The following is a 17882-nucleotide window of genomic DNA, read 5'->3' as shown; positions in this document are numbered from 1 at the left end:
TTACTATGTGCAAAGCACTGTTCTAAGCACTGGGGAGGCTACAGGATGATCAGGTAGTCCCATGTGGAGCTCACAGTCTTAATCCCCATTTTACAGATGAGGGAATTGAGGCTCAGAGAAGTTAGGTGACTTGCCCAAGGTCACACAGCAGACATGTGGTGGAGCCGGGATTAGAACCCATGACTTCTGACTCCCAAGCCCGTGCTCTTTCCGCTGAGCCAGGCTGGTTTGAAAGACAATAATTTTTACCCCTGCTGTTAGTAAAAATCAGTCTCTGTAGTTGGCAGCCCTAGGACAGACCCTACTTTACAGATGAAGAAACTGATTTTCAGCATCACCCTTATGCTGCCTACACTATAAACTGAAGCAGCATTACAGGACATTTTAAGAGAAAATTGTGAAAAGCAGAAATGGAGGGATGAGTAAGCTGAAGATTTGGGAGGGGAGGTCCATGACTTTGAGCACGTGGAGTTCTCGGTAGAGAGAGGAGTTGCTGGAAGTGATGAGTGGGGTTGGAGTAGAGCAGCCGAGAACCCACGGGTCAGGTCATCTCTCCCCCTGTACCCTGAGGAACGGGGGGGGGGGGGGGGGGGCAGTATCTCCCCTCTACTCCCCAGAACAGTGTGGGAGGAGAGTGTTTTTGAAGATCTTTCTCTGAGTTAGAGAGCCCCTGGCTGAGCCTGGCCTACAAGCAGATTAGTCTGAAATCTGGCTTGGGCAACCCAAGAACAACCCGGGCACTGGGAGCTGGGAAATTTCATCTGGACCACCTCCCTCCTGGGTCCCCGCCCCCTCTGCTGAGCTCATCTCAATGTTGTTCTCTTTGAAGGTCTTAGCTCCCCCGGTTTCAGGGGTGAGATCAGCCCAGGGTCTCAGCTGAGGAAACCAGAAGACTCCGCCCCCGGGGTTATCATCATCTTCTCTGAGGCAGTGGGGAGGCGTGGGGTGGGGGGGGGGAAGACCCCAGGGTCCCAACTCTGCCCCCAAGGAAACCCCCCCAGCCCTCTTCTGGACAGGGTGGTCACAGAGGTCCAGGAAGTTCCCTTTATCTGATGTTCTCACGACACAATTAGCTCTAGCGTCATCTCAGACAGTTCAGTTAAACCAATTGGAACAGTCGCATTTTTGTGCATAAATTCCCTTCCTCTCCCAACCCTGGAACTCCTGAGAAAGCCGGTATCCCCTCAGTGAGGAAAGGGGAAACCTAAGCCTGAGCCAATGTCGAGGCTGTGGCTTCCCTGGTATACCTCCAGACTGAGGTGGGTTCTTTAGAGTCAGCCAGATCCAGACCTGGAGACAGTTGCCCTCTGTACAACCATCAATTTAAGGGCCTGCCAGGCTACATGTAGGCTTCAACAGTCAGGAATAACAATATAGTCAGTCAGTCAATTGTATTTACTGAGCACTTATTGTGTGCAGAACACTGTACTAAGTGCAAGGGAGAGTACAATGCAACAACATAACAGACACATTCCCTGCCCACAATGAGCTTACGATCTAGAGGGGGAGACAGACATTAATATAAATAAATTACAGATATGTACATAACTAACATGCATGTACTGACACAAATGTACATAAACAGCTGACTTTATGCAAATGGAGTTGTCTTTCGTATTCAGTGACACCACTGAGAGTGAAGTTGGTTGTCCCTTGTTGTGCTGTTACACTTTGTATTTGCAGCACCTGATGCTGTTTACTCTTCTTTTTTAAGACAAAAGGCATTTGTTAAGCACTTACTATGTGCCAGATACTGATCTAAGCGCTGGGGAAGATACAAGCTAATGAGGTTGGACACAGTCCATATCCCACTTGGGGGCTCAGAGTCTTAATCCTCATTTTACAGATGGAAGAACTGAGGCACAGAAATGTTAAATGAGTTGTCCAAAGTCACCCAGAAGACAAGTGGGGGAGCTGGGATTAGAACCCAGGTCCTTCTGAACTCCCAGGCCCGTGCTTTATCCACTAGGCCGCTCTGCTTCTCTTTTGCCTCCTTGACTCCGTTTCCATAAGTCAGTCAGTCAGTCAATTACATTTATTGCGCACTTACTCTGCACAGAGCACTGTACTAAGCACTTGGAGAGTACAATATAGACTGTAGACTCTAGACTGTAAGCCCGTTGTGGGCCAGGATTGTCTCTATTGATTATTGTACTTTCCAAGCACTTAGTACAATGCTCTGCACACAGTAAGTGCTCAATAAATGCAATTGACTGAATACAATATTACAACAAACAGACACAGTCCCTGCCCACAATGACGAAGCTTTTCTTTTAAGAGTCTTCTGCCTTTTTGATAGCAATGCAGGTCTGCCCTCAGCAATTGGCTCCCAGTTTTCAGCTGGGATGCAGCACTTTCTGTGTACACCAGGCACACGTACCAGTGAACACAGCAAGTCACTTAACTTCTCTGCGCCTCAGTTACCTCATCTGTAAAAGGGGGATTAAGACTGTGAGCCCCACGTGGGACAACCTGATTACCCTATATCTACCCCAGCGCTCAGAACAGTGCTCGGCACATAGTAAGCGCTTAACAAATTTTAATATATTTATTATTATTACTACAGCAGCCCAGGCATCCAAAAGGGCTGTGCTACGGGCTGTGCAACATGCCGTTGGTCCTCCGCCAGGGGGCAGCCTTCTTCTTACCTGCAGACTATAGATCTGGCTAACAGGACCACAAGAATGAACTCCATGTGGGCCCAAAAAGGAATCAATCAATCAATCAATCAATCGTATTTATTGAGCGCTTACTATGTGCAGAGCACTGTACTAAGCGCTTGGGAAGTACAAATTGGCAATACATAGAGACAGTCCCTACCCAACAGTGGGCTCACAGTCTAAAAGGGGGAGACAGAGAACAGAACCGACCATGAAGCCACCGACCTCTTTTCTCCCTGGTCCCCTCCCTCCCTCTGGCCTTCCTTCCCCTTCTCACCAAGTCTCGTGAGGGGCCGGGTTCCACATAGCCCTCCTCCGACATCCTGGGGCGGAGTGGGGCCCGAATTTGGTTCGGAAGGACAGGGTTCAAGAGGCCATCGTGGCTTCTGCTGACTTAGCAGTCTGTCACCTCCTCCCTCTGCCCCCTTCCCAGGCGGCCATGACGAAGCCTTTCCTGGAGCCCGTTGGTTCTCCACGCCCTCTCTCACCCAACCGCCTGTGACCGGTGGTCAGAAGGCTCCAGGGCCTTTCTGAATCAGCCGCCCCGTCTCCAACGGGCGGGCCCCTGGGGCCCCTAACCACCTCCGCTGTGGCTCCAGCTGCAGCCCCTTGCAGCAGTCAAACCTTGCGGTGTTCCCGCCCAATCGCTCTAAGGCAAAGCTGCAGAACTGGATATAGCTGGTTTGTGTCCACCTGGGCCTTCTCGTGAGGCCTGGGGACAGGGAAGTGGGTGGCATCCAAGTGGTCTGCAGAATGGGTCAGTGACCTATATGAATCCCAGAGCCCTGGGAACAAGTGACCAGTTCAGAGAAGCAGCATGGCCTAGTGGATAGAGCATGGGCCCAGGAGTCAAAAGGACCTGGGTTCTAATCCCAGCACCGCCATTTATCTGCTGTGTTATCACAGGCAAGTCGCTTCACTTCTCTATGCTTCAGTTCCCTCATCTGTAAAATGGTGAATAAGACTGTGAGCCCCAAGAGAGACAGTGACCCTTTCCAGCCCAATTTGCTTGTATCTACCCCAGTGCTTAGGAAAGTGTCCGACACAAAGTAAGAGGTTATCAAATACCACAGTTCTTATTATTATTGGAACAAATGAGATCACAGACCAAGATTGGGAAGGTCAAAATGAGGGCAGCAGGTGGGAAGTCACGCCGAAAGGCTCCAGTGGCAGTATGACCAAGTGGGAGAAGCAAGAGAAGCCGTGAGACCTGGGTTTGAGCTCAGGCTCTGTCACTGGCTGGCAGGGTGATTTACCCTCTCTGGGCTTCAATTTCCCCTTTTGTAAAAGGTGAAAATGATCTCTATCCCTCCTTCTCTCACCTCTCTCACCTGGGAAGAAGCAAAGCTCTTTCATCCATGGTCTCAAAAGGGAGCCGGCTCTGCCTCTTACAATCGCAGGGCCCAGTGATGGGGCTGGGGGCATCTGACAACTCCCCCCAACTGTCAAAGTATGAGCAGTGTGATTTCTGTTTGACAGAAGAGGGCAGGAAGCTGGGGGAGAAGGGAGCATGGCCAAGGACTGACAGCAGCCCCTGGCTCCTGGCTCACTGCTATGTGCTGGGCACTGTAGTAAGCGCTGGGGTAAATACAAGCTACTAATCATACTGGACACAGCCCTGTCCCACATAGGGCTCACAATCTTAATCCCCATTTTACAGATGAGGTGACAGAGGCACAGGGAATTTAAGAGACTTGCCCAAGTCCCACAGCGTATGAGTGGCGGATCAGGATTAGAGAACTGGTCCTACTGACGCCCAGGCTTGTGCTGTATCCACGAGGCTCTATCCATGCTGAGAAGCAGCGTGGCTCAGTGGAAAGACCACGAGCTGTGGAGTCAGAGGTTATGGATTCAAATCCCGGCTCCGCCAATTGTCAGCTGTGGGACTTTGGGCAAGTCATTTAACTTCTCTGGGCCTCAGGTACCTCATCTGTAAAATGGGGATGAAGACTGTGAGCCCCTTGTGGGACAACCTGATCACCTTGTAACCTCCCCAGCTCTTAGAACAGTGCTTTGCACATAGTAAGTGCTTAACAAATGCCATCATTATTATTATTACTAGGCCACACAGCTTCTCTGACCATGCTGCTTCCACCACAGGATTCTACTCTAGCTGACAAATTATTCTGAAGATAATAAAAAACCCTAGAGCCCCAAACCTGACCTCCTTCCTCTCTGCTCATATCCAAGTACAGGGTGTAGGTGGTTTCTTCAGCAAGGGCAACCAGCTTATATTTATTGATCTTTCAGGGGGCAAAGCAGGATTTTCAGTCTACAAACATGAGCTCTGCCCTCAAGCAGCTTTCACTCAGCCTTAGGAAGGTGCCTCATAGCTTTCCCAGTGGCAATAATAACAATAATTAGGCACTTAACTTTTCTGCACCTCCATGATCTCATCTGTAAAATGGAAAGTAAATCCCACTCTGTCCTACTTACTGTGAGCCCTATGTAAGACTGAGAATGTGCCAATCCTGATGATTTTGTACGTACTTAAGTGCTTAATATGATGCTTGGCAGATAGTGCCGATTTGTACTTTCCAAGTGCTTAGTACAGTGCTCTGCACACAGTAAGCGCTCAGTAAATACGATTGAATGAATAGTAAGAGCTTAACAAGTACTGTAATCAAAACTCTTCAATTTCCATGATGCTGCCATACCCAACACTTAATTTGTTGTTCCTTTAACCTCCCAGTGTGTTATGGCGGGGAAGAGATTTTTGTCCCCATTTTACAGATGGGGAAGATGAAACACAAAGAGGTCAGTGGTTTGTTCAAGGCCCAGAGCCAGCGAAAGACAACCAGCCCCACTAGAAGCTACATCTGCTGACTCCCATTGCCACCATGGTAAGGAGCCATTGACCCAAGCTCTTTCCACTAAACCATACTGCCTCTCATCTCTCTTCACCACTCTTCAGTTCCCCAGATTTGGAGGTCAAGAGAGGCACTGTACTAAGCGCTTGGGAAGTACAAGTTGGCAACATATAGAGACGGTCCCTACCCAACAACGGGCTCACAGTCTAGAAAGGGGAGACAGACAACAAAACATAACAAGGCATCTGGACGTCCACCTCACCCCCCACCCCAAGTTACCAAAAGCAATCATGTTCCTTCTCTCCTCCACCCAAGTCAGCTCTGAGGTTGGATTTCCCCACCTCCCCCATTTTAAGGTGACAAAATCCCCTTAATTCTCCCCGAGGGGGCGGTCAGAACACTGGGAGGAGCCGTTCTGTGAAAGCTAAATCGGGCATGCCCGTACCTTGGCAGAAGGCTCGCTGTATCGGGGAGATGGCATCAAACCCTCGGACTTTCCCAGTGCCAAGGGGCCCAAAGGCAGGCAGTTTGGAGATGTCATCTCATGGCACGATACCGATTTTAAGTCCCCGGGCGTTTTGGTCCAGACAGCAACCACCGCTCAGGCTTGGAGCCCAAGGGCCTTGGGGTACGATATTGGGTTTTTTCATCTCAGGCTTGTGGTTTTGCAGCTTGTCAGGATGTAGGGAAATCTGGGGGCCACATGAGCCAGCTGCCTGTCTGCCCAGTTGGCAGGGGAACAGGCCACGAGACTGAAATCAGCAGATGGGCCTCACCCTGGAGGGTGTTAACATCTCGGAGGCCCTCAGTCGACACATGGACACCAAACAGCAGAAAGAGAGGTGCTTGGAAAAGTGCTAGCCTGGCAACTATTCCTGGCTCTAGCCCAGGCTTGGCGCAATCCTGGCATTTCCCCTGACTTCTCCCTTGGTGGCCTCAGGCTCCACATCCACCGAATGGGTCTCCACGGGAAACCTCGCTTCCCCAAACTTCAGAGGAAGTTGGTTCATCTGAAAGTTGGTTTCACTGAAACACACTCAGGTTAGTTTGGGAGCCCATCAACAAGCACATTATAAAAGAAAAAATAATAATTATGGTATTTGTTAAGTGCTTACTAATGTGCCAAGTATTGTTCTAAGTGCTGGGAGGGATACAAGGTAATCGGGTTGGACATAGTCCTTGTCCTGTATGGAGCTCAAAGTTTCCATCTCTATCTTACAGACGAGGTAACTGAGGCACAGACAAGTGAAGTGACTTGCCCAAGGTCATGCAGCAGACAAGTGGTGGAGCTGGGATTAGAACCCACATCCTCTGATGCCCAAGCCCAAGCTCTTGCTACTATTCATTCTTTCGTTCATTCTTTCAACAGTATTTATTGAGTGCTTGCTGTGTGCACCGCACTATACTAACCACTTGGAAAGTACAATTCGGCAACAAATAGAGACAATCCCTACCCAACGGGCTCACAGTCTAGAAGGGGGGAGACAGACAACAAAACAAAACAAAGCAAGTGGACTGACATCAATAGCATATAGCATTAGACCATGCTACACTAGACTAGACTAGACTAAACTATAGCATATAGAATTATCAGTAGTAGTAGACCATGGTACTTCCCAAAATAGAAACCAGAGCCATCCGAATTCCTTTGCCACCAAGGGGATTGCTGTTAGGATGCGGGTACTGGTGCTTGGAGCACTCTGGGAAATACTGGGACCAGATCCCAAACCTTCCCAAAGTTGCCACTGTTCAAATAAGCAAAGACAAAGGTGAAACAGGCAGAACAGAGCAAGGATAAGGCCAGAGACACTGCCAGCCAGCAGAACACAGGCTGTTCAGCTGAAGCACTTAGTACAGTGTTCTGCACAAAGAAAGTACACAGGTTATGTCATTGATCTAAGAGGATCCAATCAGCCTGGCCTAGTGGAAAGGTCACAGGTCTGGGAGTTGGAGGACCTTCGCTTGTCTGCTGTGTGCCTTTGGACAAGCCACTTCTCCAGGCTTCAGTTTCCTCATCTGTAAAGTGGAGATTAAATACCTGTTCTCCCTCCTCCATAGTAATAATAGTGGTATTTGTTTAGTGCTTACTATGTGTCAATCACTGTTCTAAAAGCTGGGATAGATATAATTTAGCCAGGTCAGGCAGCGTCCCTGTCCCACATGGGGCTCAATCTAGACTGTAAGCTCTTGGGCAGGGAACATAACCACCAACTCTATTGAACTGTCCTCTCATTCATTCATTCATTCAATCATATTTATTGAGCGCTTAATGTGTAAAAAGCACTGCAGTAAGCCCTTGGGGCCCACAGTGAACTCATAGTCTAGAGGGTGCTCACAGCCCAACCATTTAATACACAGTAAGCACTCAATAAATACCACTGATGATGAGGAGGAGGAAGATTGGGGGGAGGAGAACAGGTATTGATTGTCCATCCAGGGTGGGACAGGGACTGTGTCCTACCTGAATATCTTGTACTTACCCCAGTGCTTAGTATAGTGCTTGACACATAGCTATTATTATTATTATTATTATTCCTTTGTTCAATCAGTCTCCCTGAATACAGGTTTTTCAAGGAACCACAGCATCCAATACCACAAATGAATCCTGTAGTAAAAACCCTTGGGTACACTGAGCCATGTGCAGCAACCTTGCCCACTTACTCTCTTGTTGTGCTCTACACTCCGTCAGGAGCCTGAGTGCAGAAACTAGAGTGCAAGGAGTGCCACACAAACCACTAGCACTCTAATCCATTCCTTCACCCAGATTTTCCATCTGGAAGCCTTAGGGGCCAAGGCTCGCCTGCTATTTTTGAAAGGAGACTCCATCATCATCATCATCATCATCATCATCATCATTTACAAGTCTATAAATCATATATAATAAATTACTTATTTATATTAATGTCTTTCTCCCTCTCTAGACTGCAAGCTCCTTGTGGACAGGGAACATCGGAGTCCTTTCCAGACTGAGCCCCCTCCTTCCTCTCCCCCTCTTCCCCCTCTCCATCCCCCCGCCTTACCTCCTTCCCCTCCCCACAGCACCTGTATATATGTATATATGTTTGTACGTACTTATTACTCTATTTATGTATGTATTTTATTTGTACATATTTATTCTATTTATTTTATTTTGTTAATATGTTTTGTTTTGTTCTCTGTCTTCCCCTTCTAGACTGTGAGCCCACTGTTGGGTAGGGACCGTCTCTATAAGTTGCCAACTTGCATTTCCCAAGCGCTTAATACAGTGCCCTGCACACAGTAAGCGCTCAATAAATACGACTGAATGAATGAATGAATGAATGAACATGTTTACCAACTCCATTGTATCTTACTCTCCTCAGCTCTTAGTATAGTGCTCTTACATATAGCGAGCATTCAGTAATACCACTGATTGATAGATGGATTGATCATGTATGTAATGCCCTAATGCAAGTCAAAGCTTGGGTCCCAGGAACTTCTTTGTCATGGGAAATCAAGGCAAGGCCAGAGGAAAAGTCAGAACTGCTCCTTAGGCAACATTCAGAGCTGAGGCCGTGTCCATACTAGCAATCTATATAATGCAGGCCCCCAAAATCCCCTATGCCATCAATCGTGCAGAAAGTCTGAAGCTGATCTCACCCGCTAATTGAGGTTGGGTATTTTGGAGGCTTGAGTGAACCAGATCATTCATCCATGTAGACACAGCCTGAGTAATCCAACTGAGTCTGAGTCTGAGCAGAACAAAGGAGAAATTTGAAAAACACCCACTTTACCAGATCTAGACTGCTGAATCAGAATCCTTCAGGCCCTAAAGTGGATGTGTGGGTTTGAATAATCCCGATTGGCAGTTGACATGGATCAACTGAATCCCTAAAAGCCAAATCTCTGCTTCCCTTTGTAGTAGTAATAGAAGCAACAGTATTTATTAAGTGTTTTCTGTATACAGACCACTATACTAAGTGCTGGGAGAGAAGACTCAGATAGAAATTAGATATAGTCTCCATCCCTTGGTGGGCTCACAATCATTGTAGGGGAGCAGCACAGTCAATGATTCAGTTCCAAGCTTCCTCACCCTGTACCAACAGCTTTTTTTAATGGCATTTGTTAAGTGCTTACTATGTGCCAGGCTCTGTACTAAGTGCTGGGGTAAATACAAGTTAATCAGTTTGGACACAATCTGTGTCCCACATGGGGCTCACAGTCTTAATCCCCATTTTACAGATGAGGTAACGGAGGCACAGAGAAGTGAAATGACTTGTCCAAGGTCACAGAGCAGACACGTGGCAGAGTAGGGACTAGGACCCAGGTCTTTCTGACTTCCAGGTTCGTGCTCTACCCACTAGGCCTCAGCTGGTTCAAAGTTTGGTCTTCCCCTGCTTACCAACAGAATCCTGCACCAAGAGGCCAGGCTTGTAAACAAGTCACAGAATTAGTGTGTGGGCCTCCTGAATTCAGTCCACCCAACCACAGAGCCCTTCTATTTACCCCGGCTCATCATTACAGGAAGAGATGATGTCATTCTGAAAAGTGGAGTTTCGGGGGCCCTTGGCTTCGGCCGTCCAAAGTAGCAACTTGCTTATCGATGAAGTCAGTCCCCGCTATTCGTCAGCAGAGCTGGCGAGGAAGACTCGGCTCCAATCACACGGGAGTCCTCCCGGAAGAAAAGTGCCGACAGGGAGTGTCCCCCTAGCCTGATGGCTTGGGTTCACTGGGCCCAACTCCAGACCTGGAGGGAATCCATGGGCATTTTCACCCTCTTCCGTGCACATCTAACCCCTCCTCCAGTTTGGTCCCAGATGCACACTTTCCCTGTTCTAATTCCCAGAAAGATTTAATTTAAGTCAAATAAATGAGGCCCAGATTGGGGGGATTCTTTGGATCTTCAGGTGCAAGCCAACTGGGAGAGTCGGCTGGGAGGCTGCAGGATGGACTAAATGACTCGGGGATCTCCAGGGCCTTCTTGCCCTTCTCTGCTTGATCAGTGACCTGAGGACAGCTGGGGGATTTGGGGTACATCCAGGAAGTAAGCTTTTCAAGGGATATCTTAGACCTCTGGGAGCCTGCTAGCACCCTACTCTCCCCTGCAAAAAAGATCTCCTCCTCTTCTTGCAGGGTTAGGGAACTGACTCCAGAATAAGCCAACATAGAGTTTGGGATGAAACAAGGGGAGGGATGCTTCTTGGGGGCAGGTGCACAGGGTAGCCCCCATGGTATCTTTTTTTTAATGGTATTTGTTGAGCACTTACTGTGTGTCAAGCACTGTTCTAAGATCTGGAATATAGATAAGCTATTCAGACTAGACACGGTGCATGTCCCACTGAGGACTCACAGTCTTCTTGATCCCCATTTTACAGATGAGGTAACTGAGTCCCAGAGAAGTGAAATGACTTGTTCAAGGTCACACAGCAGACAAGTGGTGGAGCCAGGTTAAGAATCCAGGCCCTTCCACCTCTCAGGCCCATGCTCTATCCACTAGGCCATGCTGCTTCTCATAATTTGTAATCCAGACATTCTGGGTTCAGCACCCCTAACCCCCTCTCCCTGCTCATCTGTGGACTCCCCGAGCTTCCCTTTGCAAATTAAGGTGTTGCCCACAGCCAGACCCTCTGGCTCTGCAGGAATGGAGAGCAGTAAAGCCCTCGTGAGCCCAAATCATGTCTATCCACTGTAGTGTCCTCTCCCGAGTTCCATGTGGGACAGGGACTCTGTCCAACCTGATTAACTTGTATCTACCCATGCACCAGGTACAGTGCTTAGTATATAGTAAATGCTTAACAAATACTATCATCATCCCAAGTGCTTAGTACTGTGCTCTGCACATGGTAAGCACTCAATAAATGCCACCGATTGATTCCCTCCTCCCCCGTCATTAATCAGCCCAAAGGCTGTGACTTTGAAGATCCTAGCATTTTAGGTAAGATTTCACCTGCCACTTTGGACTTCTTTTGAGCTGGAGGAGACATCAAGCTAGGGGACAGAGGACCCAGGTATTTTTTAGTCCTAACACAGCCATGAAATGTTCTCCCTTGAGCTCAAAGACTTTCTTATAAATCTTCCCCATTGGTTGGCTTTCTCGGGAAGTGCTTAAAACACGGATTCTCCTCTATTTCAACTGAAACGCCACCTTCCAGACAGCTTCCTTGTGATCGTCCTTATTTCAAGTTGCAGCTGGAATAGGTCATTCAGTTTTAATCTTTCCCCAAACTCCTCCATTTTTATTAACACCCTTGCCGCGACTCAGTTTTCCCACCTCATGTGCCTTTTCCCATTGCTGGGAAAATACCAGCCACCTTTCCTAGTTCCTCACCTGGTTACCAAGGAGACAGAGATGCTGCCTAATTGGGATGCCCCAACACCTCACCAGGTCCGCTCAGCCTGGGTCATGGTTTGTCCATCTTGCAAACCAGCCAAAAGTTCAGGGCTTGGGCAAATCTGCAAATTGCCACTTGACTACTCCCAAATCTTTGGTGAACACAAAATTTGAGCTTCATGGAAAGGGAAGAGCAAAAGGCACAAGCTGAAAACTTGAGGAAAGGGGTTGGCCCAGACCCACTGCTGGGCTACTCTGGGGAAGTCACAGCCTCTCTGAGCCTCTTTCCCTAAAAATCTCCTGATCTCAAAATAGTTTTCTGAATGAAGATGAAGAGTACTATGCCATTGGTACCTTGGAAGAAGGATGAGCTATGAATCCGAGGGAGGAGTATTATTATTATCTCTTTAAAAGGAAAATACAGTCATTTCCTTCTGGATAGGGAGAAAAATGGGAATGAGTCTTTAGGCAACCAAAAAGGAAACTCCGACTTCTCCTAGAAAGGAGAACACCAGGGAGGACAGGGATTGTGTCTGATCTGATTATCTAGTATCTGGCCCAGTTCCTAGCTAAGAGTAGGCGCTGAACATTCCATCATTATTAGAGAGAGGAGAGCAGTTAGTGAGGGAGAACAGATGGCAAGAGGAATGTTTATTCTTTCCACAGTTTATGGCCCGATTGGACCTGGTCTAGCCCAATAACCACAACAAAAGCAAGAGACTGCAGGGTTAGAGACCATTCAATCAATCAATCAGTGGTATTTATTGAGCACTTACTGTGTGCAGAGCACTGTACTAAGTGCTTGGGAGAGTGCAATATAAACGTTGGTAGAAACGTACCCTGCCCACAAGGAGCTCAGAGTCTAGATGGGGAGGCAGACACTAATACAAATAAATACATTACAGATATGTATGTACATAAATGCTATGGGGCTGAGGGTGGATTGAATGGAGGATGCAAATCCAAGAATTATCGAATTCAACAAATGACTCTGCGGTTTAACCCTCAGTGGCTTTTATCATTTTTTAAGAAAAAACTGGGGGTTGAATCACAACAAAACCAAGAAGCCTGTTTGCTAGAGATGAGTGGGAAGTCCACCAGGACAATGGGTTACAGTAAACACATGGCTTCTCCCAGCACTGACTGCTCTAGAACTGAGTAAACCAGTCCGGCGGGCAATCTGCATCTCCATCCCCTACCATGTCCCCAGGATTAGGAGACCATTTAAAATTAGAGAATGAAGCTACAATCCACCTTCAGGTGATAAATCCACTTTGGGTTTTGGTTGACTAAAGGGCTACAGATGCAGGAGCAGAGGCAAATTATTTACTGGGCCCATTCACCCAAACTTGCCTCAGACTTTTAGTGGGATTAACCTCTGAAAATACCTTAAAAGGAAAACCTGCTGAGAAACTGCAAATGAATAATCCTTAGTGAGATCCAGTAATTGGAACCCAGTTAGAAAACATTCAAAACTGGAATTAATCAATCAATAGTATTTAATGGGTGCTTACTGTGTGCAGAGCATTGTACTAAATACTTGGGAGAGTACAATACAACAGAGTTAGTAGACACTTTCTCTGCCCACCATGAGTTTACAATCTAGGTGGTCTCTTCGATCAATTGATGGCATTTATTGAGGGCTTTGCTAGGGAAGCAGCATGGCTCAGTGGAAAGAGCACAGGCTTTGGAGTCAGAGGTCATGAGTTCAAATCCCGGCTCTGCCAATTGTCAGCTGTGTGACTATGGGCAAGTCACTTCACTTCTCTGTGCCTCAGTTACCTCATCTGTGAAATGGGGATTAAGACTGTGAGCCCCACGTGGGACAACCTAATCACCTTGTAACCTCCCTAGTGCTTAGAACAGTGCTTTGCACAGAGTAAGCACTTAATAAATGCCATTATTATTATTATGTGCGGAGCACTATAATAAGTGCTTGGGATGCACAATACAATAGAGTTGGTAGACATGACCCTTGCCTTTAAGTACCTTAGAGTCTAGTGAGGGAGACAGACATGAAGATTAAATTACAGAGACGGAAAGCGGTAGAGTATAGGAATATGTACAGAAGTGCTTTGGGGCTAGGGATGGAGTATCAAAGTATTTAGGGATAAAAAAATCAATAATTACTATTGATTGATTACCCCTTAAATCCACCCTTTCCTCTCCATCCAAACTGCTACCACCTTAATCCAAGCACTTATCCTATCCTGCCTTGATTATTGTAGCAGCCTCCTTGCTGCCCAGATCATTTTCCTGCAAAAAACGTTCAGGTCACAGTTCCACAGTGCTCAAAAAACTCCAGTGGTTGCCCATCCACCGCCACATCAAACAAAAACTCCTTACCATCAGCTTTAAAGCACTCAGTCACCTTGCCCCCTCCTACTCACCTTGCTGCTCTCCTACTACAACCCAGCCTGAATACCTCTCTTTGAATACCAATTTATTCACTAGACCTTGATCTCATCTGTCTCACTATTGACTTCTCACCCATGTCCTGCCTCTGGCCTGGAGCACCCTCCCTCTTCATACCCGACAGACAATTACTCTCCCCACCTTTCAAACCCTTACTGAAGGCACATCTCCTCCAAGAGGCCAACCTTAACTAAACCCTCCCTTCTGTGTCACCCTGACTTGCTCCTTTTATTCATCCCCCCCCTCCCAGCCCCACAGCACTTATGTACATATTTGTAATTTATTTATGTATATTAATGGCTGTCTCCCTCTCTAGACTGTAAGCTTGTTGTGGGTAGGGAAGATGTCTGTTATATTTGTTATAGTGTACTCTCCTAAGCACTTAGTACAGTGCTCTGTGCAAAGTGCTCATTGAATACAATTGATTGATTGAGGGTGAACTATGGGAAGAACATTGTACTGAGCGCTTGGGTGAGTACAACAGAGAGAGAGAACATGATCCTTGCTCTGCAAAGAGCTTAAAATCTCCTTGGGCTTCACTGGGTGTACCTCAAGGGTCTGCAGCAGATATCATCGCCCCAGCCTCAACCTCACAGTATCTTTAAATTACAGATCATAAATTATTTATTTATATTAATTTGTCTTCCCCACTAGACTGTAAGCTTACTGTGGGCAAGAAATGTGGCCTGCTAACTCTATTGCATTGTAGTCTCCCAAGCACTTAGTACAGTGCTCTGCACATAGTAAGCACTCAATAAATGCCATTGATGATAATAATGATGATTCAAATTGATTTTAATGTTTGTAAAAGAGGACAGGGGAATTATACATTTCTACCTATTCTACCTGTTCACTGCAGTAAGTTCCACTCCCATCCAGCTACCAAAAGTGTAATTTTATCATGCTTTGGGTTTCTAAGTCATTCACAACTTAAGAAGCACACAATGTTAATATCCATTTAATACTACTTCCTGCCTCTGCTCAGGTAGGTCTTATAAACCTTTAGCAAATTACGAGAACTGAGTGAGGGGAGAGCCTAGCGTAGAAGTTGGAGTGCTCAGTAAGAAATGCCAATGAATACCCACCCTCCTCAAAACCAGGAAACGTGACTGCTAATTCTGTTGTATTGTATTCTCCCGAGCACTTAGTACCATGCTCTGCAAATAGTAAATGCTTAATACCATTGACTGATTGATTCAATAGCTGCCCATTCCTCTCTTTGTCAAGCAGAACTTCCAGATATTGGCTTTAAGGCACTCAATCAGCTCTTTCCCTCCTACTTATCCCCTCTCTTGTCCCACTATACCTCAGCTTTTCAGATCACTGCCAGCTGTTTCATCCCAGTCCCCTCCACTGTGACGCAGCCTCCACAACTGTGCTGCCAAAAAGCGCCCGACCTTGGCTTTAAGCAGAAACAGTGGGAGACCGGAGACCTCCATACCCATTCCCTAATCTTCTGGTCACCTTGTATGTTGCAGCGTGGCTGGCAAAAGTGGCCATTAAGATGGGGCAGGCCCTGGGCATCATAGGTCTCACTTTTAATTTTAAATATGGATGAGAGGGAGCAGGGTGATGAGGGGAGCAGCAAGCAGGATGGGCCTGGGAAATAGAAAGCAAACTTTGAAGAGCTAATGGATCAGAAAGACTAGATCTGGGGCCTTTTCTGTCTGCTTGGAAAATTAGTCCTTTCCAGCCTTGCAATAATAATAATAATGTTGGTATTTGTTAAGCACTTAGTATGTGTCTAGCACTGTTCTAAGCGCTGGGGTAGATACAGGGTAATCAGGTTGTCCCACATGGGGCTCACAGTCTCAATCTTCATTTTACAGATGAGGTAACTGAGGCACCGAGAAGTTAAGTGACTTGCCCAAAGTCACACAGCTGACAAGTGAGTGCTCCAGTTTGTCAGAGCCGTGGGATGGGCAAGGCTGAGAGTCCAGCCCCAAATTCTGTTGGGGTGAAACCAACGGCTCGGGGAGACAGGGGATTCAGCACAGAGCCCTCACCAACCTTAGACTCAGCAACTGGTAATATCAGCCAGCAGGTTGGCACAAGGCTGCCCCTTCCCTGCATATTAATCTGCCCCACCCAAAACCTCCTGTCCTCTGTGCCATCTCTCTGCCTGAACAAGCCCCCAGATGAGGTCACTCAGAAATGCCATCTTGGCCCGACCTGGTCACTGGGGATCTCCAATCCAATTAAGCGGGAGGGTAGAGATGGGGGAGGTGGAGAGGGAGCCCCTGATCCAGGTCGAGGTTCTTATATCGTTTTCTCATACTCTCCAAAACACTTAGTACAGAGCTCTGCACACAGTAAGTGCTCAACAAATGAGACTGACTGAATAGTTCCTTCAAACAGCGCCCTGAGGCTTTCGCTGACCACGAAGAAAGCAACACTGGTGAACACCCAGCAGCAGCAGCGGTAATCACGGGCATCCACACAAAACCAAGCTCTTAGCTCAGTGGAAACTTAATAGATGCCATTGTCACCACCAAAATCAACCGCTCTAAGAGCCAACCCTTCATTTCCAAGCCTTTGGGCTCTCCATACATAGAAGCGTGCTAGGACCCATGCAGCCATCCTGTCGGCCACTTGTGCCAACAGCTTCTTTCCTACTCCCGTGTGCTCCCACTCAGGCTGCGTTCCCAAGTGGGTCTCCACGTGCCCTGGGCCATGTCCCGCCCCCACTCACCCACACTTCCAGTGGCCCTTTCCCGGTTCCTTTGTCCACCCACCACCCCCGTGCGGGATTGGGAAAGAGGCGATACTCCTCCAGAACTGGCTTCCAAACCATCCCTCCCTCTTGGTTCTCCCTCCCACCCCCAAACCCGGGGGCTCTGTGCAGTTTAGATCACACATTGATTCGTTATAATAATGATGGCATTTATTAAGCACTTGCTATGTGCCAAGCACTGTTCTAAGCGCTGGGGTGGATACAAGCAAATCGGGGTGGACACAGTCCCTTGTTCCTCTTGGGGCTCACAATCTCAATCCTCTTTTTACAGATGAGGTAACTGAGGCACAGAGAAGTAAAGTGACTTGCCCAAGGTCACACAGCAGACGAGTGACAGAGCTGGGGTGACTCTCTAGGCTGCGCTCTGTGGGGAAAGAGATTCAAAGACTGAATATCCATAATTTATCTATTTATTTATATTAACATCTGTCTTCCCCAGCAGCATGGCTTAGTGGAAAGAGCCAGGGCTTGGGAGTCAAAGGATGTGGGTTCTGATCCTCACTCCATCATTTGTCTGCTCTGTGACCGTGGGCAAGCCATTTCACTTCTCTGTGCCTCAGTTACCTCTTCTGTAAAATGGGGATTAAGACTGTGAGCCCCACGTGGGACAACCTGATTACTTTGTATCTACACCAGCGCTTAGAACTGTGCTTGACACACAGTAAGCCCTTAACAAATACTATCATCATTATTCCCCTCTAGACTGTAAGCTCATCGTGAGCAGGGAACATGTAGACCAACTGTTCTGTTGTAATAATAATAATAATAATTGTGGTACTTTTAAGTGCTTTCTATGTAGCAGGCACTGTACTAAGCGCTGGGGTAGATACAAGATAATCAGGTTGGACACAGTCCATGTCCCACGTGGGGCTCACAGTCTTAATCCCCATTTTACAAATGAGGTAACTGAGACCCAGAGCAGTGAAGTGACTTGGCCAAGGTCCCGCAGCAGACAAATGGCAGAGCCAGGATTA

General features: G+C 47.3%; 1 protein-coding gene across 1 annotated transcript in view; it reads right to left on the bottom strand.

Moving 5' to 3' along the window:
• TNFRSF8 (TNF receptor superfamily member 8) overlaps positions 1-2982 on the bottom strand; it is a 58901-nt gene extending 55919 nt beyond the window's left edge. The window contains exon 1 of the mRNA XM_038747294.1: positions 2938-2982. Within this exon, the coding sequence (XP_038603222.1) occupies positions 2938-2982 (45 nt within the window). The remainder of the gene's footprint in view (positions 1-2937) is intronic.
• Positions 2983-17882: the final 14900 nt, after the last annotated feature.

Source organism: Tachyglossus aculeatus, chromosome 5 (genome assembly GCF_015852505.1).
Source record: "Tachyglossus aculeatus isolate mTacAcu1 chromosome 5, mTacAcu1.pri, whole genome shotgun sequence".
Classification (NCBI taxonomy): domain Eukaryota; kingdom Metazoa; phylum Chordata; class Mammalia; order Monotremata; family Tachyglossidae; genus Tachyglossus; species Tachyglossus aculeatus.
The sequence above is the reverse complement of the archived record's forward strand: the minus strand, read 5'-3'. Positions and strand labels throughout refer to the sequence as shown.